Source organism: Pseudophryne corroboree, chromosome 7, assembly GCF_028390025.1.
Source record: "Pseudophryne corroboree isolate aPseCor3 chromosome 7, aPseCor3.hap2, whole genome shotgun sequence".
In the NCBI taxonomy this organism is placed as follows: domain Eukaryota; kingdom Metazoa; phylum Chordata; class Amphibia; order Anura; family Myobatrachidae; genus Pseudophryne; species Pseudophryne corroboree.
In genome coordinates, this window is record NC_086450.1 from 517,804,005 (window position 1) to 517,831,809 (window position 27,805).

General features: G+C 46.5%; 1 protein-coding gene across 3 annotated transcripts in view; it reads right to left on the reverse strand.

The window, feature by feature from the left end:
• Positions 1–26,194, reverse strand: part of STK36 (serine/threonine kinase 36) — a 295,926-nt gene extending 269,732 nt beyond the window's left edge. Inside the window, exons 1-3 of one of the 3 annotated variants that reach the window (XM_063935506.1) lie at positions 26,083–26,194; positions 22,626–22,710; positions 5,908–6,048 (exon numbers count right to left, since the gene is read on the reverse strand). In XM_063935506.1, coding sequence (XP_063791576.1) covers positions 5,908–6,048; positions 22,626–22,709 — 225 coding nt within the window. In that variant the 5' untranslated portion in view covers position 22,710; positions 26,083–26,194. Of the gene's footprint in view, positions 1–5,907; positions 6,049–22,625; positions 22,711–25,110; positions 25,154–26,023 lie in introns of those variants that run through there. The other 2 variants (XM_063935505.1, XM_063935504.1) reach the window with 2 other exon arrangements.
• Positions 26,195–27,805: the final 1,611 nt, after the last annotated feature.

Sequence of the window (27,805 nt, forward strand, 5' to 3'; positions counted from 1 at the left end):
CTACCGCTAGTGACTGAGGTCACACTTCTATACAGCCCTATTCTAATCCTTAACGGCAGTGACAGAGGTCACACTTCTATACGGCCCTACTATAATTACTAGCGGCAGTGACTGAGGTCACACTTCTATACGGCCCTACTATAATTACTAGCGGCAGTGACTGAGGTCACACTTCTATACATCTCTACTATAGACACTACCGCTAGTGACTGAGGTCACACTTCTATACATCCCTACCGGCAGTGACTGAGGTCAAACTTTTTATACATCCCTACTATAATCACTACCGGTAGTGACTGAGGTCACACTTGTATACAGCCCTACTCTACCCACTACCGGCAGTGACTGAGGTCACACTTCTATACGGCCCTACTATAATCACTACCACTAGTGACTGAGGTCACACTTCTATACAACATTACTATAATCACTACTGGCAGTGACCGAGGTCACACTTCTATACAGCCCTATTCTAATCCTTAACAGCAGTGACAGAGGTCACACTTCTATACATCTCTACTTTAATCACTACCGCTAGTGACTAAGGTCACGCTTCTACACAGCCTTACTCTGATCACTACCGGCCGTGACTGAAGTCACACTTCTATACATCCCTACCGGCAATGACTGAGGTCACACCTCTATACATCCATACTCTAATCACTACCACTAGTGACTGAGGTCACGCTTCTACACTGCCCTACTGTAATTACTAGCGGCAGTGACTGAGGTCACACTTCTATACAGCCCTACTCTACTCACTACCAGCAGTGACTGAGGTCACACTTCGATACAGCCTTACTCTGATCACTACCGCTAGTGACTGAGGTCACGCTTCTATACAGCCCTACTATAATCACTACCGGCAGTGACAGAGGTCACACTTCTATACATCTCTACTTTAATCACTACCGGCCGTGACTGAGGTCACACTTCTATACATCTCTACCGGCAGTGACTGAGGTCACGCTTCTATACATCCCTACTATAATCACTACCGGCAGTGACTGAGGTCACACATCTATACAGCCCTACTCTACTCACTACCGGCAGTGACTGAGATCACACTTCTATACATCCCTACTATAATCACTACCGGCAGTGACTGAGATCAACTACTATACATCCCTACTCTAATCACTACCGCTAGTGACTGAGGTCACACTTCTATACAGCCCTATTCTAATCCTTAACGGCAGTGACTGAGGTCACACTTCTATACATCCCTACTATAATCACTACCGGTAGTGACTGAGGTCACACTTGTATACAGCCCTACTCTACCCACTACCGGCAGTGACTGAGGTCACACTTCTATACATCCCTACTATAATCACTACCGGCAGTGACTGAGGTCACACTTCTATGCATCCCTACTATAATCACTACTGGCAGTGACTGAGGTCACACACTTCTATACATCCCTATTCTAATCCTTAACGGCAGTGACAGAGGTCACACTTCTATACATCTCTACTTTAATCACTACCGGCCGTGACTGAGGTCACACTTCTATACATCTCTACCGGCAGTGACTGAGGTCACGCTTCTATACATCCCTACTATAATCACTACCGGCAGTGACTGAGGTCACACATCTATACAGCCCTACTCTACTCACTACCGGCAGTGACTGAGATCACACTTCTATACATCCCTACTATAATCACTACCGGCAGTGACTGAGATCAACTACTATACATCCCTACTCTAATCACTACCGCTAGTGACTGAGGTCACACTTCTATACAGCCCTATTCTAATCCTTAACGGCAGTGACTGAGGTCACACTTCTATACATCCCTACTATAATCACTACCGGCAGTGACTGAGGTCACACTTCTATACATCCCTACTATAATTACTACCGGCAGTGACTGAGGTCACACTTCTATACAGCATTACTATAATCACTACTGGCAGTGACTGAGGTCACACTTCTATACATCCCTACTATAATCACTACCGGTAGTGACTGAGGTCACACTTGTATACAGCCCTACTCTACCCACTACCGGCAGTGACTGAGGTCACACTTCTATACATCCCTACTATAATCACTACCGGCAGTGACTGAGGTCACACTTCTATACATCCCTACTATAATTACTACCGGCAGTGACTGAGGTCACACTTCTATACAGCATTACTATAATCACTACTGGCAGTGACTGAGGTCACACTTCTATACATCCCTACTATAATCACTACCGCTAGTGACTGAGATCACACTTCTATACATCCCTACTGTAATCACTACCACTAGTGACTGAGGTCACACTTCTATACGGCCCTACTATAATTACTAGCGGCAGTGACTGTGGTCACACTTCTATACAGCCTTACTCTGATCACTACCACTAGTGACTGAGATCACGCTACTATACAGCCCTATTCTAATCCTTAACGGCAGTGACTGAGATCACACTTCTATACATCCCCACTCTAATCACTACCACTAGTGACTGAGGTCACGCTTCTATACGGCCCTACTATAATTACTACCACTAGTGACTGAGGTCACACTTCTATACAGCATTACTATAATCACTACTGGCAGTGACTGAGGTCACACTTCTATACAGCCCTACTATAATCACTACCGGCAGTGACTGAGGTCACACATCTATACAGCCCTACTATAATCACTACTGGCAGTGACTGAGGTCACACATCTATACAGCCCTACTATAATCACTACCGGCAGTGACTGAGGTCACACATCTATACAGCCCTACTATAGTCACTACCGCTAGTGACTGAGGTCACACTTCTATACAGCCCTACTATAGTCACTACCGGCAGTGACTGAGGTCACACTTCTATACAGCCCTACTATAATTACTAGCGGCAGTGACTGAGGTCACACGTCTACACAGCATTACTATAATCACTACTGGCAGTGACTGAGGTCACTTCTATACAGCATTACTATAATCACTACTGGCAGTGACTGAGGTCACACTTCTATACAGCATTACTATAATCACTACTGGCAGTGACTGAGGTCACACTTCTATACGGCCCTACTATAATTACTACCACTAGTGACTGAGGTCACTTCGATACATCTCTACTATAGTCACTACCGTCAGTGACTGAGGTCACACTTCTATACATCCCTACTGGCAGTGACTGAGGTCACACTTCTATACAGCCCTACTCTAGTCACTACCGGCAGTGACTGAGGTCACACCTCTATACAGCCCTACTATAGTCACTACCGGCAGTGACTGAGGTCACACTTCTATACATCCCTACTCTACCCACTACCGGTAGTGACTGAGGTCACACTTGTATACATCCCTACTATAATCACTACCGGCAGTGACTGAGGTCACACATCTATACAGCCCTACTGGCAGTCACTGAGGTCACACTTCTATACATCCCTACTCTGATCACTACCGGCAGTGACTGAGGTCACACTTCTATACAGCCCTACTATAATCACTACCGGCAGTGACTGAGGTCACACTTCTATACATCCCTACTATAATCACTACCGGCAGTGACTGAGGTCACACTTCTATACATCCCTACTCTGATCACTACCGGCAGTGACTGAGGTCACACTTCTATACAGCCCTACTATAGTCACTACCGGCAGTGACTGAGGTCACACTTCTATACAGCCCTACTATAGTCACTACCGGCAGTGACTGAGGTCACACTTCTATACATCCCTACTGGCAGTGACTGAGGTCACATTACTATACATCCCTACTATAATCACTACCGGCAGTGACTGAGGTCACACATCTATACAGCCCTACTCTACTCACTACCGGCAGTGACTGAGGTCACACTTCTATACAGCCCTACTGTACCCACTACCGGCAGTGACTGAGGTCACACTTCTACACATCCCTACTCTGATCACTACCGGCAGTGACTGAGGTCACACTTCTATACAGCCCGACTATAATCACTACCGGCAGTGACTGAGGTCACACATCTATACAGCCCTACTCTACTCACTACCGGCAGTGACCGAGATCACACTTCTATACAGCCCTACTATAATCACTACCGGCAGTGACTGAGGTCACACTTCTATACATCCCTACTATAATCACTACCGGCAGTGACTGAGGTCACACTTCTATACATCCCTACTCTGATCACTACCGGCAGTGACTGAGGTCACACTTCTATACATCCCTACTCTGATTACTACCGGCAGTGACTGAGGTCACACTTCGATACATCCCTACTCTGATCACTACCGGCAGTGACTGAGGTCACACTTCTATACAGTCCTACTCTACCCACTACCGGCAGTGACTGAGGTCACACTTCTATACAGCCCTACTATAATCACTACCGGCAGTGACTGAGGTCACACATCTATACAGCCCTACTGGCAGTGACTGAGGTCACACTTCTATACAGCCCTACTATAGTTACTACCGGCAGTGACTGAGGTCACACTTCTATACATCCCTACTGGCAGAGACTGAGGTCACACTTCTATACAGCCCTACTATAATCACTACCGGCAGTGACTGAGGTCACACATCTGTACAGCCCTACTCTACTCACTACCGGCAGTGACTGAGATCACACTTCTATACAGCCCTACTATAATCACTACCGGCAGTGACTGAGGTCACATATCTATACAGCCCTACTGGCAGTGACTGAGGTCACACGTCTATACAGCCCTACTCTACCCACTACCGGCAGTGACTGAGGTCACACTTCTATACAGCCCTACTATAATCACTACCGGCAGTGACTGAGGTCACATATCTATACAGCCCTACTGGCAGTGACTGAGGTCACACTTCGATACAGCCCTACTATAGTCACTACCGGCAATGACTGAGGTCACACTTCTATACATCCCTACTATAATCACTACCGGCAGTGACTGAGGTCACACTTCTATACATCCCTACTGGCAGTGACTGAGGTCACACATCTATACAGCCCTACTCTGATCACTACCGCTAGTGACTGAGGTCACACTTCTATACAGCCCTACTCTACTCACTACCGGCAGTGACTGAGGTCACACATCTATACAGCCCTACTGGCAGTGACGGAGGTCACACTTCTATACAGCCCTACTCTAGTCACTACCGGTAGTGACTGAGGTCACACTTGTATACATCCCTACTATAATCACTACCGGCAGTGACTGAGGTCACACATCTATACAGCCCTACTCTACTCACTACCGGCAGTGACTGAGATCACACTTCTATACAGCCCTACTCTGATCACTACCGGCAGTGTCTGAGGTCACACTTCTATACAGCCCTACTCTACCCACTACCGGCAGTGACTGAGGTCACACTTCTATACAGCCCTACTATAATCACTACCGGCAGTGACTGAGGTCACACATCTATACAGCCCTACTGGCAGTGACTGAGGTCACACTTCTATACAGCCCTACTCTGATCACTACCGGCAGTGACTGAGGTCACACTTCCATACAGCCCTACTATAATCACTACCGGCAGTGATTGAGGTCACACTTCTATACATCCCTACTCTGATCACTACCGGCAGTGACTGAGGTCACACTTGTATACAGCCCTACTATAGTCACTACCGCTAGTGACTGAGGTCACACTTCTATACAGCCCTACTATACTCACTACCGGCAGTGACTGAGGTCACACTTCCATACATTCCTACTATAATCATTACCGGCAGTGACTGAGATCACACTCCCGTACAGCCCTACTCTAAGCCCTACCGGCAGTGACTGAGGTCACACTTCTATACTAATCACTACCGGCAGCTACTGAGGGCGGTCAGGTAACACCAATATTTAACACTGAATAATACAAGGGGTCACTTTTTGTATCTGCAATTTCTTTCATGTCTCATTAATTAGTGGTAGCCAATAACAAAGACGTGAATGACTATAGCGCGATTGTAGTCTCTTACCTCCCTCTCCGTCTCACAGCTGTCTAACATACGCACAATGTTAGGGTGTCGCAAATCTCCCATAATCTGGATCTCTCGCTTTAATCCTTTCAGTTCTTTCTCGGAACGCCCCACTTTAGGGATGAACTTCAGGGCAACAATCTGCAGAATGAGGAACACACTTTGTTCAGAAATAATTGATAAAATAATGCAACTATCCATAGTCTGCAAATGATTTTGTCACAAGGCCTGGGAACATTGGACAGATTAGAGGCAGGAACCTCAGGTGCCTTACCACCACAGCAGCGGACATCTAGGTTACTAGGAACCTCAGGTGCCTTACCACCACAGCAGCGGACATCTAGGTTACTAGGAACCTCAGGTGCCTTACCACCACAGCAGCGGACATCTAGGTTACTAGGAACCTCAGGTGTCTTACCACCACAGCAGCGGGCATCTAGGTTACTAGGAACCTCAGGTCTCTTACTACCCCAGCAGCGGACATCTAGGTTACTAGGAACCTCAGGTGTCTTACCACCACAGCAGCGGGCGTCTAGGTTACTAGGAACCTCAGGTCTCTTACTACCACAGCAGCGGACATCTAGGTTACTAGGAACCTCAGGTGTCTTACCACCACAGCAGCGGGCATCTAGGTTACTAGGAACCTCAGGTGTCTTACCACCACAGCAGCGGGCATCTAGGTTACTAGGAACCTCAGGTCTCTTACTACCCCAGCAGCGGACATCTAGGTTACTAGGAACCTCAGGTGTCTTACCACCACAGCAGCGGGCGTCTAGGTTACTAGGAACCTCAGGTCTCTTACTACCACAGCAGCGGACATCTAGGTTACTAGGAACCTCAGGTGTCTTACCACCACAGCAGCGGGCATCTAGGTTACTAGGAACCTCAGGTCTCTTACTACCCCAGCAGCAGACATCTAGGTTACTGGGAACCTCAGGTCTCTTACTACCCCAGCAGCGGACATCTAGGTTACTAGGAACCTCAGGTGTCTTACCACCACAGCAGCGGACATCTAGGTTACTAGGAATCTCAGGTGTCTTACCACCACAGCAGCAGGCGTCTAGGTTACTATTAATAAAGCAATGGACCATATTATTCTGCCTCCTCTCTGCAGCAGCCATTAGGTGTGAGCCCACCTGTGATTTCTCCCCTGCCACACTCTCAGCACCTGTCAGTAATACTGCCGCAGTATCTATACAATAATGTATGGGGTATCCGATAGTCCATACGTCAGTACAGCCCCAGCATACCGCCCTACCGTTCCAGAGCACTCTAGTCTGAAGGGGGGATAATTCCATCAGCAGCCTAGCAGTCCACAGGGGAGTATCAGGGTCAATGCTGTGAAAAAGCAATATCCTATTAACTAACTTCTACATTTTTACTGCATGAAGGAGGAACCTGACCTAAAATCCCTACCACTAAGCAACGACCGTAGGGGTGAGTGACCAGTAACGTGTGCAGAGCTTCCACAGAAGTGTCCTGTACACAAACCCGCATGTGTGACAATTCAGCTGCATAATAAGAAAATGGAAAATGAGAGACTGCAAAACCCCCGGCAGATATAGATGTAGGTGCCTGAAGATCCGTCCCGACCTTCTACCTTCCAGACATGGGATAATGGTAGAAAAATGGCAGATTGGAGGAAAACACACAATAGCGGAGGCTGGAGCACATTTTCCACAAGGATAACCCGGCCAGTGACGGTGAGAGGGAGCTTATTCCAGGAACGTGCCTGGCCTCCACACGTAGCAGCAGGGGTTGGATATTCATGGTGATATTGGGGGTCATTCCAAGATGATCGTAGCTGTGCTAAAAATAAGATTTTACTTACCGATAAATCTATTTCTCGTAGTCCGTAGTGGATGCTGGGGACTCCGTCAGGACCATGGGGATATAGCGGCTCCGCAGGAGACAGGGCACAATAATAAAAGCTTTAGGATCAGGTGGTGTGCACTGGCTCCTCCCCCTATGACCCTCCTCCAAGCCTCAGTTAGGATACTGTGCCCGGACGAGCGTGCATAATAAGGAAGGATATTGAATCCCGGGTAAGACTCATACCAGCCACACCAATCACACCGTACAACCTGTGATCTGAACCCAGTTAACAGTATGATAACAACGAAGGAGCCTCTGAAAAGATGGCTCACAACAAGAATAACCCGATTTTTGTAACAATAACTATGTACAAGTATTGCAGACAATCCGCACTTGGGATGGGCGCCCAGCATCCACTACGGACTACGAGAAATAGATTTATCGGTAAGTAAAATCTTATTTTCTCTGACGTCCTAGTGGATGCTGGGGACTCCGTCAGGACCATGGGGATTATACCAAAGCTCCCAAACAGGCGGGAGAGTGCGGATGACCCTGCAGCACCGAATGAGAGAACTCCATGTCCTCCTCAGCCAGGGTATCAAATTTGTAGAATTTAGCAAACGTGTTTTCCCCTGACCAAGTAACTGCTCGGCAAAGTTGTAAAGCCGAGACCCCTCGGGCAGTCGCCCAAGATGAGCCCCCTTCCTTTTGGAATGGGCTTTTACCGATTTTGGCTGTGGCAGGCCTGCCACAGAATGTGTAAACTGAATTGTATTACAAATCCAGCGAGCAATCGTCTGCTTAGAAGCAGGAGCACCCATCTTGTTGGGTGCATACAGGCTAAACAGCGAGTCAGATTTTCTGACTCCAGCCTTCCTGGAAACATATTTTTCAGGGCCCTGACAACGTCAAGTAACTTGGAGTCCTCCAAGTCCCTAGTACCCGCAGGTACCACAATGGGTTGGTTCATGTGAAAAACAGAAAACACCTTAAGGAGAAATTGAGGACGAGTCCTCAATTCTGCCCTGTCAGAATGAAAAATTAAGTAAGGGCTTTATATATGATAAAGCCGCCAATTCTGACACACGCCTGGCTGAAGCCAGGGCTAATAGCATCGTCACCTTCCATGTGAGATATTTTAAGTCCACAGTGGTGAGTGGTTCAAACCAATGTGACTTTAGGAAACTCAAAACAACATTGAGATCCCAAGGTGCCACTGGGGCACAAAAGGAGGCTGTATATGCAGTACCCCTTTTACAAACATCTGAACGTCAGGCACTAAAGCCAGTTCTTTCTGGAAGAAATTCGACAGGGCCGAAATTTGAACCTTAATGGACCCTAATTTTAGGCCCATAGACAGTCCTGTTTTCAGGAAATGTAGGAAACGACCCAGTTGGAATTCCTCTGTAGGGGCCTTCTTGGCCCCACACCACGCAACATATCTTCGCCAAATGCGGTGAAAATGTTTTGCGGTTACATCCTTCCTGTCTTCGACCAGGGTAGGGATGACTTCATCTGGAATGCCCTTTCAGGATCCGGCGTTCAACCGCCATGCCGTCAAACGCGGCCGCGGTAAGTCTTGGAACAGACAAGGCCCCTGCTGGAGCAGGTCCTTTCTTAAAGGTAGAGGCCACGGGTCTTCCGTGAACATCTCTTGAAGTTTCGGGTTCCAAGTCCTTCTTGGCCAATCCGGAACCACGAGTATCATTCTTATTCATCTCCCTCCTATGATTCTCAGTACTTTTTGTATGAGAGGCATAGGAGGGAACACATACTCTGACTGGTACATCCACAGTGTTACCAGAGCGTCCACCGCTATTGCCTGAGGGTCCCTTGACCTGGCGCAATATCTAGTTTTTTGTTCAGGCGGGACGCCATCATGTCCACCTTTGGTTTTTTACAACGGTTTACAATCATGTGGAAGACTTCCCGATGAAGTCCCCACTCTCCCGGGTGGAGGTCATGCCTGCTGAGGAAGTCTGCTTCCCAGTTTTCCACTCCCGGAATGAACACTGCTGAGAGTTGTATCACATGATTTTTCGCCCAGCGAAGAATCCTTGCAGTTTCTGCCATTTCCCTCCTGCTTCTTGTGCCGCCCTGTCTGTTTACGTGGGCGACTGCCGTGATGTTGTCCCACTGGATCAATACCGGCTGACCTTGAAGCAGAGGTCTTGCTAAGCTTAGAGCATTGTAAATTGCCCTTAGCTCCAGTATATTTATGTGGAGAGAAGTCTCCAGACTCGATCACACTCTCTGGAAATTTTTTCCTTGTGTAACTGCTCCCCAGCCACTCAGGCTGGCATCCGTGGTCACCAGGACCCAGTCCTGAATGCCGAATCTGCGGCCCTTTCATAGATGAGCACTCTGCAGCCACCGCAGAAGAAACACCCTTGTCCTTGGAGACAGGGTTATCCGCTGATGCATCTGAAGATGCGATCCGGACCATTTTTTCAGCAGATCCCACGTAAAGGTTCTTGCGTGAAATCTACCGAATGGGATCGCTTTGTAAGAAACCACCATTTTTCACAGGATCCTTGTGCAATGATGCACTGATACTTTTCCTGGTTTTAGGAGGTTCCTGACTAGCTCGGATAACTCCCTGGCTTTCTTCTCCGGGAGAAAACATCCTTTTCTGGACTGTGTCCAGAATCATCCCTAGGAACAGTAGACGTGTCGTCGGAAAAAACTGCGATTTTGGAATATTTAGAATCCACTCGTGCTGTCGTAGAACTACTTAAGATAGTGCTACTCCGACCTCCAACTGTTCTCTGGACCTTGCCCTTATCAGGAAAGCGTCCATATTTCTTTTAAGAAGAATCATCATTTCGGCCATTACCTTGGTAAAGACCCGGGGTGCCGTGGACAATCCAAACGGCAGCGTCTGAACTGATAGTGACAGTTCTGTACCACGAACCTGAGGTACCCTTGGTGAGAAGGGCAAATTTGGACATGTAGGTAAGCGTCCCTGATATCCAGTGACACCATATCGTCCCCTTCTTCCTGGTTCGCTATCACTGCTCTGAGTGACTCCATCTTGATTTGAACGCTTGTATGTAAGTGTTCAAATATTTCAGATCTCACCTAGCCGTCTGGCTTCAGTACCACAATATAGTGTGGAATAATACCTCTTCCCTTGTTGTAGAAGGGGTACTTTGATTTTCACCTGCTGGGAATACAGCCTGTGAATTGTTCCCAATACTGCCTCCCTGTCGGAGGGAGACGTTGGTAAAGCAGACTTCAGGAACTTGTGAGGGGGAGACGTCTCGAATTTCCAATGTACACCTGGGATACTACGTGTAGGATCCAGGAGTCCACTTGTGAGTGAGCCCACTGCGTGCTGAAACTCTTGAGATGACCCCCTACCGCACCTGAGTCCGCTTGTACGGCCCCAGCGTCATGCTGCGGACTTGGCAGAAGCTGTGGAGGGCTTCTGTTCCTGGGAATGGGCTGCCTGCTGCAGTCTTCTTCCCTTTCCTCTACCCCTGGGCAGATATGACTGGCCCTTTTGCCCGCCTGCCCTTATGGGGACGAAAGGACTGAGACTGAAAAGACTGTGTCCTTTTCTGCTGAGATGTGACTTGGGGTAACAAAAGGTGGATTTTTCAGCTGTTGCCATGGCCACCAGGTCCGATGGACCGCCCCTTTATACGGCAATACTTCCATGTGCCGTCTGGAATCTGCATCACCTGACCACCGTCGTGTCTTCGTCTGGCAGATATGGACATCCCATTTACTCTTGATGCCAGAATGCAAATATCCCTCTGCGCATCTCGCATATATAGAAATGCATCTATAGTCAATAAAATCTTGTCCCTGTCAAGGGTATCAATATTTTCAGTCAGGAAATCCGACCAAGCCCCCTCAGCGCTGCACATCCAGGCTGAGGCGATTGCTGGTCGTAGTATAACACCAGTATATGTGTATATACTTTTAGGATATTTTTCAGCTTCCTATCAGCTGGCTCCTTGAGGGCTGCCGTATCTGGAGACGGTAACGCCACTTGTTTTTATAAGCGTGTGAGCGCCTTATTCACCCTAAGGTGTGTTTCCCAACTCGCCCTAACTTCTGGCGGGAAAGGGTATACCGCCAATAATTTTCTATCGGAGGAAACCCACGTATCATCACACACTTCATTTAATTTATCTGATTCAGGAAAAACTACAAGTAGTTTATTCACACCCTACATAATACCCTTATTTGTGGTACTTGTAGTATCAGAAATATGTAACACCTCCTTCATTGCCCTTAACATGAAACGTGTGGCCCTAAAGGAAAATACGTTTGTTTCTTCACCGTCGACACTGGAGTCATTGTCCGTGTCTGTGTCGACCGACTGAGGTAAATGGGCGTTTTTACAAGCCCCTGACGGTGTCTGAGACGCCTGGACAGGTACTAATTTGTTTGCCGGCCGTCTCATGTCGTCAACCGACCTTGCAGCGTGTTGACATTATCACGTAATTCCTAAATAAGCCATCCATTCCAGTGTCGACTCCCTAGAGAGTGACATCACCAATACAGGCAATTTGCTCCGCCTCCTCACCAACATCGTCCTCCTACCTGTCGACACACACGTACCGACACACAGCACACACACAGGGAATGCTCCGATAGAGGACAGGACCCCACTAGCCCTTTGGGGAGACAGAGGGAGAGTTTGCCAGCACACACCAAAAACGCTATAATTATACAGGGACAACCCCTTATACAAGTGTTTTCCCTTATAGCATTTTTATATATGTAATCATATCGCCAAATAAGTGCCCCCCCTCTCTGTTTTAACCCTGTTTCTGTAGTGCAGTGCAGGGGAGAGCCTGGGAGCCTTCCTCACAGCAGAGCTGAGCAGGAAAATGGCGCCGTGTGCTGAGGAGAATAGGCCCCGCCCCCTTTTCGGCGGGCTCTTCTCCCGGAGTTTGTGAGATCTGGCAGGGGTTAAATACATCCATATAGCCTCAAGGGCTATATGTGATGTATTTTAGCCATAAAAAGGTATTATACATTGCTGCCCAGAGCGCCCCCCCCAGCGCCCTGCACCCTCAGTGACAGTTGGTGACTGTTGGTGAAGTGTGCTGACAACAATGGCGCACAGCTGCAGTGCTGTGCGCTACCTTATGAAGACTGAAAGTCTTCTGCCGCCTGTTTCTGGACCTCTTCAACTTCGGCATCTGCAAGGGGGGTCGGCGGCACGGCTCCGGGACGAACCCCAGGGTGAGACCTGTGTTCCGACTCCCTCTGGAGCTAATGGTGTCCAGTAGCCTAAGAAGCAAATCCATCCTGCACGCAGGTGAGTTTTCTTCTCTCCCCTAAGTCCCTCGTAGCAGTGAGCCTGTTGCCAGCAGGACTCACTGAAAATAAAAAACCTAACTTAAACTTTTATTCTAAGCAGCTCAGGAGAGCCACCTAGATTGCACCCTTCTCGTCGGGCACAAAAATCTAACTGAGGCTTGGAGGAGGGTCATAGGGGGAGGAGCCAGTGCACACCACCTGATCCTAAAGCTTTTATTATTGTGCCCTGTCTCCTGCGGAGCCGCTATATCCCCATGGTCCTGACGGAGTCCCCAGCATCCACTAGGACGTCAGAGAAATTGACATGCGGGGGAACGCCCAGCACATGGCTAGTCCGCCCCGCATGTCAGTGCCGCCCCCCCTCCCCCGCAGAATTGCAAAGGCATCGCACAGCGGCGATGCCTTTGCACTTCACGAGTAGCTCCCAACCAACGCAGCTTTAGCGTGCTGGCGGGAGCTACTCATCGCTCCCCGGCCCGCAGCGGCTGCGTGTGACGTCACACAGCTGCCGCGGCCTGCCCCCCCACCACCACAACGGTCCGGTCACGCCTGCGTTGGACGGACCGTGCTCCCTAAACAGCAGCTTAACGCCGCCGTCCAGCCCCCTCCAGCCCAGCGACCGCCTCTGCATCAGAGGCGATCGATAGGCAACGACGGCTGGCATGCGCAGTTCCGACCTGATCGCTGCGAGAAACTGCAGCAAGCGATCGGGTCGGAATGACCCCTTAGTCTGATGGGGAGCTACTAAACTAAAACCCTAAATATTTGAAGCTATCCACCCACAGGAGGGGGAGGGAAACCCAGGGGCGAGCAGGGCACAAACCCCTACGGGGGAGAATACGCCGCTTATCCCAATGTATGGTCAGGCCGGAGAAACTGGCGAATCAGACATCCACTGAAGGACAACTGTCATTGCCGCAGAGAAGAGAACGTTCGTATAAAGTGCCGTCATGTCTGCTCTGCCACTCATCCCACGATGCCCGTATGTGCCCTTAAACACCGGCTAGAGGTTCACATGCCAGCGCAAATACCGGGAACACGTAACAACCTAGACAGAGCATAGGACGAGGATAAACACCTAATAATACAATCTCTAGCACAACGTAAAGCAACTGCACCCAGCGTAGAAAAACAGGGTATATTCCGCCGCATCTCATCATCTCCATCAGGTAGGACAGCTCCATGGAGTAACCACCTTAGCGGCATCTCGGGAACCGGTGAGAGTCCGCAGATGAGTAATACTCACCAGGCTGCGCAGGAGTAATACTCACCAGGCTGCGCAGGAGTAATACTCACCAGGCTGCGCAGAAGTAATACTCACCAGGCTGCGCAGGAGTAATACCAGACTGCACAGGAGTAATATTCACCAGGCTGCACAGGAGCAATAATCACCAGGCTGCGCAGGAGTAATATTCACCAGGCTGCGCAGGAGCAATACTCACCAGGCTGCGCATAGAAACATAGAATTTGTCGGCAGATAAGAACCACTTGGCCCATCTAGTCTACCCCTTATTTTTTTTTTAGCACTAACCTTATTTGATCCTTATTTCTTTGTAAGGATATCCTTATGTCTATCCCATGCATGTTTAAATTGCTCTACTGTCTTAGCCTCTACCACCTCTGATGGGAGGCTATTCCACTTGTCCACTACCCTTTCTGTGAAATCATTTTTCCTCAAATTTCCCCTGAACCTCCCCCCCTCCAGTCTCAGTGCATGTCCTCGTGTCCTATTGCTTCTCTTCATTTGGAGAATGTTTCCCTCCTGGACTTTGTTAAAACCCTTCATATATTTGAAAGTTTCTATCATGTTCCCCCTTTCCCTTCTCTGCTCCAAACTATACATATTGAGATTTCTTAGTCTGTCTGGGTATGTTTTGTGATGTAGGCCATGCACCATTTTATTTGCCCTCCTTTGTACAGTTTCTAATGTATTAATATCCTTTTGAAGATATGGCCTCCAGAACTGAATACAGTATTCTAGATGAGGCCGTACCAATGACCTATACAGTGGCATTATTACTTCTTTCTGCTGCCGATTCCTCTCCCAATGCAGCCAAGCATCTGACTAGCCTTCCTCATTGCCTTGTTACATTGCTTACCTGCTTTTATGTCACCTGAGATAGTGACTCCTAGATCCCTTTCCTCCTCAGTAGTTTTCAGTATAGTGCCATTAATACTGTATTTAGCTTTAGGATTTTTGAGACCCAAGTGCATGATTTTGCATTTTTTGGCATTAAACTGTAATTGCCAGACTCTTGACCATTCCTCTAGTCTACCTAGATCCTCAATCATTTGTTTTACCCCACCTGGTGTGTCTACCCTGTTGCATACCTTTGTGTCATCTGCAAAAAGGCATACTTTCCCTTTAATGCCATTTGCAATGTCACCAATAAAGATATTAAAAAGCACTGGTCCAAGTACAGATCCCTGGGGTACTCCACTGGTAACATTTCCCTCCTGTGAATGCACTCCATTTACCACAACTCTGTTTTCTATCCTTCAACCAAGATTTTATCCATTCAATAATCCTAATATCCAATCCCAAACATTCAAGTTTATTTAGCAGTCTGCGATGTGGAACTGTGTCAAAAGCCTTACTAAAGTCTAGATAAGCTATATCCATGGCTCCACCTTTATCCATCACTTTAGTCACACAATCAAAAAAGTCAATAAGATTTGTTTGACATGATCTCCCCCCAGTGAATCCATGCTGTTTGGGATCCAGTAAATTGCCGGATTTGAGATAATCTACAACTCTCTCTTTTAAGAGTGTTTCCATCAATTTCCCTACTACTGATGTAAGACTCACTGGTCTGTAGTTGTTTGCCTCTTCCTTGCTTCCACTTTTGTGCAGTGGGACTACGTTTGCTCTTTTCCAGTTCCCTGGAATTTCTCCTGTAGCTAATGACTGGTTGAATAATTCTGTCAATGGTGCTACCAGCACCTCTTTAAGTTCTTTTAGTATCCTTGGATGTATCCCATCTGGCCCCATAGATTTGTCCACTTTCAGCTTTGAGAGTTCTGTTAGGACCTTCTCCTCTGCAAATGTACTTGTTTCATTTTCCTGAATATCTCTGCAACTTAACTGTGGCCCCTACCCCTCTCTTTCAGTAGTAAATACGGAGCAAAAATAATCATTAAGATGATCTGCTATTAAATTGTCTCCTTCAACAAGACTCCCAGTGTCCGTCTTTAGTTTTATAATTCCGCCTTTTGTTTTTCTCTTTTCGCTTATATACCTAAAAAAAAGTTTAGCCTCCTTTACCCACTGACTGGGACATTTTCTCCTCAGCTTGTGCCTTTGCACATCTGATTACCTTCTTTGTCTCCTTCTGTCTAACAAGATATATCTTTTTGTCTTCATTATTTTGTGTCTGCTTATATTTCCTAAAAGCCATCTTTTTTGCTCTCACAATATTTGCTACTTCTTTTGCAAACTACACTGGCTTCCTTTTCCTTGTGTTTTTCCTAACAGTTTTGCTACAAAGGTCTGTTGCCTTCAATATTGCACATTTGAATGTTTTCCACCTCTCCTGCACTGTTTCCAAGTTCCTCCACTCTGCCAAAGAATCGCTTACACATTTTCCCATCCCTACAAAATCAGCCTTCCTAAAATCCAACACCTTTGTTTTTGTATGGGACGAGTCAGTCTCTGTCTTAATGCTGAACCATACTGCTTGATGATCACTGGATCCCAGGTTTTCACCCACTTTTACGTCCGATAATCTGTCTCCATTTGTAAGTATTAAGTCTAATATTGCGTCTTTCCGAGTGGGCTCCCTCACCAATTGGTGGAGGGATGCTCCCTGAAGGGAATTTAAAATGTTCCTACTTCTAGTGGAACTAGCAACAGACACCTCCCAGTTTACATCAGGAAGATTAAAGTCTCCCATGATTATTACCTCTCCTTTTAATGACATTTTAGTTATGTCCTGCAATAGGTTCTTGTCAAGTTCCTCTTCCTGACCTGGTGGCCTGTATATCACGCCAATACGAATAATCAACTTTTCCCCTGTTTCTATGGTCACCCAAAGGGCCTCAGTTTTTTCTTCAATACTTTGTATTAATGTAGTATTTATGGCATTTTTGACATACATTGCTACCCCTCCTCCGATTTTTCCACTTCTGTCCTTCCTAAATAAAGTATATCCCGGTATAGCTATGTCCCAGTCATGATTTTCTTTGTACCATGACTCTGTAATTGCCACAATGTCTAGATCATCCCTTGTCATTATTGCAGTTAGTTCTGGGATTTTATTTCCTAAGCTCCTAGCATTTGCACAAATAGCTTTTAGAGTTTTGTTTGTGCTTTTTCTGTTCCTAGCTATGTTCTTCTCTCTGCCTATTTTTATTTGGTTTTGATCTGAATTATCTTCTGTTGCTGTGGATATGCTTCCTATTCCCTTTGCCTGCAGAAACAATACCTCTGTGTTGGGGGAGCAGATTTCTTTATTCCTATTTGGTTCACTGCCCCCCTTTGTTAGTTTAAATAGTTCTTGATGAAGCATCCAAACTGTTCAGTTAGTATTCTCGTTCCCCTTGAAGATGGGTGCAGGCCGTCACTTTTGTATAAGCTCCTATCTTGCCAGATGGTGTGACTATGGCCTATAAATCCAAATCTCTCCTCATTGCACCATGTCCTTAGCCAAACATTGAAGTTTCTGATGCAATGAGTTCTGTCTTCCCCTCTGTGTACTGGCAATACTTCTGAAAAAGATACAGTGGTTGCCACCTGCTTCAGAGCAGTCCCTAACTTCCTAAATTCATCTTTTACAGCCATGATTTCAGCATTTGCCAGGTCATTTGTCCCTAGGTGGACAATGAGCAGGAGCAATACTCACCAGGCTGCGCAGGAGCAATACTCACCAGGCTGCGCAGGAGCAATACTCACCAGGCTGCGCAGGAGCAATACTCACCAGGCTGAAGAGGAGCAATACTCACCAGGCTGAAGAGGAGCAATACTCACCAGGCTGCACAGGAGCAATACTCACCAGGCTGCACAGGAGTAATACTCACCAGGCTGCACAGGAGTAATACTCACCAGGCTGCACAGGAGCAATACTCACCAGGCTGCACAGGAGTAATACTCACCAGGCTGCACAGGAGTAATACTCACCAGGCTGCACAGGAGTAATACTCACCAGGCGGCACAGGAGTAATACTCACCAGGCGGCACAGGAGTAATACTCACCAGGCGGCACAGGAGCCTCTCTGTCTGGGCGGATAACAGTAGTTATGACCTCATTAAGCCTCAGTAGGGATCAGTGATATGCAGTGGTAGGAGGCCGGCAACCTCCGATCCTTCCCTGGCTTAAGGGGGGTACACACGGAGAGATCTGTGCTTCATTTCTAAATACATTTTTTTAACATTTTCAAACACTTGGCGCCTATACATTGTAAAGACGGCACCACACCACACCCCCCTCCCCCCACCAATTTAAGCGGGAAAACCAGGGAGCCATGTCCCAATGAATTGGCTGCCGATCCCACAGTCTCTTGGGGTGAAGGAAACACTACCTGGGGAGCTTAGGCTCCGGCCAATAATCTGTGCTAAGAACGTCACTTACACTCCATGTAATTGTACCAGGGCGTAGCTACACCACGGCGTGGCTACACCACGGCATGGCTACACCACGGCATGGCTACACCACGGCATGGCAACACCACGGCATGGTAACACCAGGGCCTCATTCAGATCTGGTCGCTGAGCTGCGTTGTTTGCTCTCCTGTGATCATATAGTCGCCGCCCCCAGGGGGAGTGTATATTCGCCGTGCAAGTGTGCAATTCCATGTGTAGCTGAGCTACGAAAATACACTTTACTCCTACAGTGTGATAGAATCAGGGTGATCGGGGCCGGAGCTGACGTCACACATCCGCCCTGACAACGCTTGGGAACGCCTGCGCTTTTCCGGACACTCCCTTTAAACGCTCAGTTGCCACCCACAAACGGCCTCTTCCTGTCTATCACCTTGCGAACGCCGTGCGACACCATCCCGTCGCTGACCAGCGTTGTCGTTGTCCGACACCCGTGCGCATTGCGGTGCATACTCAGGCGCAGTTAGGATCTGATTACCCGCAGTGAGAAAACAGAGCAGTGAATGACCCCCATAGTGTCTGAGGTTGTGTCCATCCAGTCCAGCCTGTGATCTCCTACCCTGTAAGTGACTGTGGTGACTGTGTAGCCGCTGTGTCTATTCCTCTATCTGTATTATTATAGTGCGTGATCTGTCCACCATAACGCTGTATACACATTAAGTACGCATCTAGACCATTCTTATAGATAATGACTGAGTCCGCCATTACTACTCTCTCAGCCAGGGAATTCCAGATACGTATTGTCCGTACTGTGAAGAAACCTTTCCGTCTCTGTGTGTGCGGAAACTCCTCTCCTCTAAGTGTCCACGAGTCCTCTGTGCTGATCTTACCAAAAACAAATACCCCGCAAGCTCTGTGTATTGTCCCCTTATATATTTGTAGATGTTGATCATGTCCCCTCATAGTCTCCTCTTTTCCAGTGTAAACATGCCTAGCCTTGCAAGCCTTTCCTCGTATTCCAGCGTCCCCATGCCCTTAATCAGTTTGGTCGCCAGCCTCTGAACCTTTTCTAGTTCCAGGATATCCTTTTTGTAGTATCGTAATTAAAAGAATCAGTTTATCCTAATTATTTTGACTATCAGTGTTCTTAGCGCATAGAGTGTCCATCAGCATTACTCTCTATTATATGTTACCACCTGCACATGTACGTGTAATGTAACGTTACCACCTGTGTATGTACGTGTAATGTAACGTTACCACCTGTGTATGTACATGTGATGTGACATTACCACCTGTGTATGTACGTGTAATGTAACGTTACCACCTGTGTATGTACGTGTAATGTAACGTTACCACCTGTGTATGTACGTGTAATGTAACGTTACCACCTGTGTATGTACGTGTAATGTAACGTTACCACCTGTGTATGTACGTGTAATGTAACGTTACCACCTGTGTATGTACGTGTAATGTGACATTACCACCTGTGTATGTACGTGTAATGTAACGTTACCACCTGTGTATGTACGTGTAATGTAACGTTACCACCTGTGTATGTACGTGTAATGTAACGTTACCACCTGTGTATGTACGTGTAATGTAACGTTACCACCTGTGTATGTACGTGTAATGTAACGTTACCACCTGTGTATGTACGTGTAATGTAACGTTACCACCTGTGTATGTACGTGTGATGTAACGTTACCACCTGTGTATGTACGTGTAATGTAACGTTACCACCTGTGTATGTACGCGTAATGTAACGTTACCACCTGTGTATGTACGTGTAATGTAACATTACCACCTGTGTATGTACGTGTGATGTGACATTACCACCTGTGTATGTACGCGTAATGTAACGTTACCACCTGTGTATGTACGCGTAATGTAACGTTACCACCTGTGTATGTACGCGTAATGTAACGTTACCACCTGTGTATGTACGCGTAATGTAACGTTACCACCTGTGTATGTACGCGTAATGTAACGTTACCACCTGTGTATGTACGCGTAATGTAACGTTACCACCTGTGTATGTACGCGTCATGTGGCGTTACCACGTGTGTATGTACGCGTCATGTGACGTTACCACGTGTGTATGTACGCGTCATGTGACGTTACCACGTGTGTATGTACGCGTCATGTGACGTTACCACGTGTGTATGTACGCGTCATGTGACGTTACCACGTGTGTATGTACGCGTCATGTGACGTTACCACGTGTGTATGTACGCGTCATGTGACGTTACCACGTGTGTATGTACGCGTCATGTGACGTTACCACGTGTGTATGTACGCGTCATGTGACGTTACCACGTGTGTATGTACGCGTCATGTGACGTTACCACGTGTGTATGTACGCGTCATGTGACGTTACCACGTGTGTATGTACGCGTCATGTGACGTTACCACGTGTGTATGTACGCGTCATGTGACGTTACCACGTGTGTATGTACGCGTCATGTGACGTTACCACGTGTGTATGTACGCGTCATGTGACGTTACCACGTGTGTATGTACGCGTCATGTGACGTTACCACGTGTGTATGTACGCGTCATGTGACGTTACCACGTGTGTATGTACGCGTCATGTGACGTTACCACGTGTGTATGTACGCGTCATGTGACGTTACCACGTGTGTATGTACGCGTCATGTGACGTTACCACGTGTGTATGTACGCGTCATGTGACGTTACCACGTGTGTATGTACGCGTCATGTGACGTTACCACGTGTGTATGTACGCGTCATGTGACGTTACCACGTGTGTATGTACGCGTCATGTGACGTTACCACGTGTGTATGTACGCGTCATGTGACGTTACCACGTGTGTATGTACGCGTCATGTGACGTTACCACGTGTGTATGTACGCGTCATGTGACGTTACCACGTGTGTATGTACGCGTCATGTGACGTTACCACGTGTGTATGTACGCGTCATGTGACGTTACCACGTGTGTATGTACGCGTCATGTGACGTTACCACGTGTGTATGTACGCGTCATGTGACGTTACCACGTGTGTATGTACGCGTCATGTGACGTTACCACGTGTGTATGTACGCGTCATGTGACGTTACCACGTGTGTATGTACGCGTCATGTGACGTTACCACGTGTGTATGTACGCGTCATGTGACGTTACCACGTGTGTATGTACGCGTCATGTGACGTTACCACGTGTGTATGTTCGCGTCATGTGACGTTACCACGTGTGTATGTACGCGTCATGTGACGTTACCACGTGTGTATGTACGCGTCATGTGACGTTACCACGTGTGTATGTACGCGTCATGTGACGTTACCACGTGTGTATGTACGCGTCATGTGACGTTACCACGTGTGTATGTACGCGTCATGTGACGTTACCACGTGTGTATGTACGCGTCATGTGACGTTACCACGTGTGTATGTACGCGTCATGTGACGTTACCACGTGTGTATGTACGCGTCATGTGACGTTACCACGTGTGTATGTACGCGTCATGTGACGTTACCACGTGTGTATGTACGCGTCATGTGACGTTACCACGTGTGTATGTACGCGTCATGTGACGTTACCACGTGTGTATGTACGCGTCATGTGACGTTACCACGTGTGTATGTACGCGTCATGTGACGTTACCACGTGTGTATGTACGCGTCATGTGACGTTACCACGTGTGTATGTACGCGTCATGTGACGTTACCACGTGTGTATGTACGCGTCATGTGACGTTACCACGTGTGTATGTACGCGTCATGTGACGTTACCACGTGTGTATGTACGCGTCATGTGACGTTACCACGTGTGTATGTACGCGTCATGTGACGTTACCACGTGTGTATGTACGCGTCATGTGACGTTACCACGTGTGTATGTACGCGTCATGTGACGTTACCACGTGTGTATGTTCGCGTCATGTGACGTTACCACGTGTGTATGTACGCGTCATGTGACGTTACCACGTGTGTATGTACGCGTCATGTGACGTTACCACGTGTGTATGTACGCGTCATGTGACGTTACCGCACCATGCCGCTGTCTCCCCCCAGGTATTATACAGTAGTACTATACATTAGTAAAGAAATACAGGGCAGTTACCTCTCCACTGAGTTTTCTTCTTCCCTTATAGACTCTCCCGAAGGAACCTTCTCCAATCAGTTCTAGAACGTGATATTTCTCCATCCTACAGGAAGACACACAATGCAAATTATCACAATATAGAGGGTTCACAGGGGGTAATAATCACACCGGGGTAATGCTCCGTATACAGGGGGTAATAATCACACTGGGGTAATTCTATATATACAGGGAGTAATAATCACACTGGGGTAATAATCACACTGGGGTAGTACTCTATATATAGGGGGTAATAATCACACTGGGTTAATAATCTATATATAGGGGGTAATAATCACACTTGGGTAATGCTCTGTACACAGGGGGTAATACTCTATATATAGGGGGTAATAATCACACTGGGATAATAATATGTATACAGGGGGTAATAAACACACTGGGATAATAATCTGTACACAGGGGGTAATCACACTGGGGTAATACTCTATATACAGGGGGTAATAATCACACTGGGGTAATTCTATATATACAGGGAGTAATAATCACACTGGGGTAATGCTCTGTACACAGGGGGTAATACTCTATATATAGGGGGTAATAATCACACTGGGATAATAATATGTATACAGGGGGTAATAAACACACTGGGATAATAATCTGTACACAGGGGGTAATAATTACACCGGGGTAATGCTCCGTATACAGGGGGTAATACTCTATATACAGGGGGTAATAATCACACTGGGGTAATTCTATATATACAGGGAGTAATAATCACACTGGGGTAATAATCACACTGGGGTAGTACGCTATATATAGGGGGTAATCACACTTGGGTAATGCTCTGTACACAGGGGGTAATACTCTATATATAGGGGGTAATAATCACACTGGGATAATAATATGTATACAGGGGGTAATAAACACACTGGGATAATAATCTGTACACAGGGGGTAATCACACTGGGGTAATGTTCTGTATAAAGGGGGTAATACACTGGGGTAATACTCTATATATAGGGGGTAATAATCACACTGGGGTAATGCTCTTTACACAGGGGGTAATACTATATATATATATATATATATATATATATATATATATATATATTATATATATATATATATATATATAGGGGGTAATAATCACACTGGGGTAATAATCACACTGGGGTAATGTTCTGTATAAAGGGGGTAATACTCTATATATAGGGTGTAATAATCACACCGGGGTAATGCTCTGTACACAGGGGGTAATACTCTATATATAGGGGATAATAATCACACTGGGGTAATACTCTGTATACAGGGGGTAATAATCAGTGGGGTAATATTCACACTGGGATAATAATCTGTATACAGGGGGTAATAATCACACTGGGGTAATTCTATATATACAGGGAGTAATAATCACACTGGGGTAATACTCTATATACAGGGGGTAATAATCACACTGGGGTAGTACTCTATATATAGGGGGTAATAATCACACTTTGGGTAATATTCACACTGGGGTAATACTCTATATACAGGGGGTAATAATCACACTGGGATAATAATATGTATACAGGGGTAATAATCACACTGGGGTAGTACTCTATATATAGGGGGTAATAATCACACTGGGGTAATATTCACACTGGGGTAATACTCTATATACAGGGGGTAATAATCACACTGGGGTAATAATCACACTGGGATAATAATCTGTACACAGGGGGTAATCACACTGGGGTAATGTTCTGTATAAAGGGGGTAATACTCTATATATAGGGGGTAATAATCACACTGAGGTAATGCTCTTTACACAGGGGGTAATACTCTATATATAGGGGGTAATAATCACACTGGTTTAATACTCTGTATACAGGGGGTAATAATCACACTGGGGTAATAATGTTCTGTATAAAGGGGGTAATAATCTATATATAGGGGGTAATAATCACACTGGGGTAATGCTCTATATATAGGGGGTAATAATCACACTGGGGTAATGCTCTGTATACAGGGGGTAATAATCACACTGGGATAATAATCTGTATACAGGGGGTAATAATCACACTGGGGTAATTCTATATATACAGGGGGTAATAATCACACTGGGGTAGTACTCTATATATAGGGGGTAATAATCACACTGGGATAATAATCTGTACATAGGGGGTAATAATCACACTGGGGTAATACTCTGTACACAGGGGGTAATAATCACACTGGGGTAATACTCTGTATACAGGGGGTAATAATCACACTGGGGTAATACTCTGTATACAGGGGGTAATAATCACACTGGGATAATAATCACACTGGGAAAATAATCTGTATACAGGGGGTAATAATCACACTGGGATAATAATCTGTATACAGGGGGTAATAATCACACTGGGGTAATAATCACACTGGGATAATAATCTGTACACAGGGGGTAATAATCACACTGGGGTAATAATCACACTGGGATAATAATATGTATACAGGGGGTAATAATCACACCATACTTGCCTACCTGCCCCTCTCCATGAGGGAGACAATGCTCTGTTCCTGGACTCTCCTGGTAATGTATGATTGCCATCACCTGTGGTGAAACACCTTTCTTATCAATTACCCAGCTCACCACAGGTGATGGCAATCATACATTACCAGGAGAGTCCAGGAACAGAGCATTGTCTCCCTCATGGAGAGGGGCAGGTAGGCAAGTATGGTGTACACTGGGATAATAATCTGTATACAGGGGGTAATAATCACACTGGGGTAATACTGTATATACAGGGGGTAATATTCTATATACAGAGGGTAATAATCACACTGGGGTAATTTTCTGTATACAGGGGGTAATACTCTATATACAGGGGGTAATACTCACACTGGGGTAATACTCACACTGGTGTAATGCTGTATATACAGGGGGTAATATTCTATATACAAGGTGTAATACTCCGTACACTGGTGTAATACTGTATATACAGGGGGTAATATTCTATATACAAGGTGTAATACTGTATATACAGGGGGTAATATTCTATATACAAGGTGTAATACTGTATATACAGGGGGTAATATTCTATATACAAGGTGTAATGCTGTATATACAGGGGGTAATATTCTATATACAAGGTGTAATGCTGTATATACAGGGGGTAATATTCTATATACAAGGTGTAATACTGTATATACAGGGGGTAATATTCTATATACAAGGTGTAATACTCCGTACACTGGTGTAATACTGTATATACAGGGGGTAATATTCTATATACAAGGTGTAATACTGTATATACAGGGGGTAATATTCTATATACAAGGTGTAATACTGTATATACAGGGGGTAATATTCTATATACAAGGTGTAATGCTGTATATACAGGGGGTAATATTCTATATACAGAGGGTAATACTCCGTACACTGGGGTAATACTCACACTGGGGTGCACAGGGGTAGAAATGGGGGTACACTGTTGCTGGGCCGGTAGATACTCACTCCCGCTCTAAAAGTCCGGTTCTACGTACAATCCTGTTGCCTGGTAACCGAGTCACAATAATGACGTAATCAACGTGCGGCGGCGACTTCCTGCGCGTCACCGGGGAGAGTCGCTGAGGGCGGTGATGATGGGAGGGGTCGGGGGTGATTAGTAGCAGCGCGGGGCGGGGCCGGGGTGTGGTCGCGGGATTCAGCGGACGCGGGATAATTGAATAGGGGAGAACCCGGCGTGTTTCGCGGGTAATTGAACCCCCCCCCCCCCCCCCCCCCCCATGTCTCTCTCATTATCAGCCATTGTGACAGAGGAGGAGACATGGCGGCGGCGGATATTATGGCGGTATACACTATACAGTGCTTTCCCTGTCACCATACCTCCCTGCCATCCCCTGTATACTGTCACTGTCCTCTGTATACCCCCCTGTACTCTGTATATACTGTCACTGTCCTCTGTATACCCCCCTGTACTCTGTATATACTGTCACTGTCCTCTGTATACCCCTGTACTCTGTATATACTGTCACTGTCCTCTGTATACCCCCCTGTACTCTGTATATACTGTCACTGTCCTCTGTATACCCCCCTGCACTCTGTATATACTGTCACTGTCCTCTGTATACCCCCATGTACTCTGTATATACTATCACTGTCCTCTGTATACCCCCCTGTACTCTGTATATACTGTCACTGTCCTCTGTATACCCCCTGTACTCTGTATATACTGTCACTGTCCTCTGTATACCCCCCTGTACTCTGTATATACTGTCACTGTCCTCTGTATACCCCCCTGTACTCTGTATATACTGTCACTGTCCTCTGTATACCCCCCTGTACTCTGTATATACTGTCACTGTCCTCTGTATACCCCCTGTACTCTGTATATACTGTCACTGTCCTCTGTATACCCCCCTGTACTCTGTATATACTGTCACTGTCCTCTGTATACCCACTGTACTCTGTATATACTGTCACTGTCCTCTGTATACCCCCTGTACTCTGTATATACTGTCACTGTCCTCTGTATACCCCCCTGTACTCTGTATATACTGTCACTGTCCTCTGTATACCCCTGTACTCTGTATATACTGTCACTGTCCTCTGTATACCCCCCTGTACTCTGTATATACTGTCACTGTCCTCTGTATACCCCCCTGCACTCTGTATATACTGTCACTGTCCTCAGTATATACAGAGTACAGGGGGGTATACAGAGGACAGTGATAGTATATACAGAGTACAGGGGGGTATACAATCACTGTCCTCTGTATACCCCCCTGTACTCTGTATATACTGTCACTGTCCTCTGTATACCCCCTGTACTCTGTATATACTGTCACTGTCCTCTGTATACCCCCTGTACTCTGTATATACTGTCACTGTCCTCTGTATACCCCCTGTACTCTGTATATACTGTCACTGTCTTCTGTATACCCCTGTACTCTGTATATACTGTCACTGTCCTCTGTATACCCCCTGTACTCTGTATATACTGTCACTGTCCTCTGTATACCCCCTGTACTCTGTATATACTGTCACTGTCCTCTGTATACCCCCCTGTACTCTGTATATACTGTCACTGTCCTCTGTATACCCCCCTGTACTCTGTATACCCCCCTGTACTCTGTATATACTGTCACTGTCCTCTGTATACCCCCCTGTACTCTGTATATACTGTCACTGTCCTCTGTATACCCCCTGTACTCTGTATATACTGTCACTGTCCTCT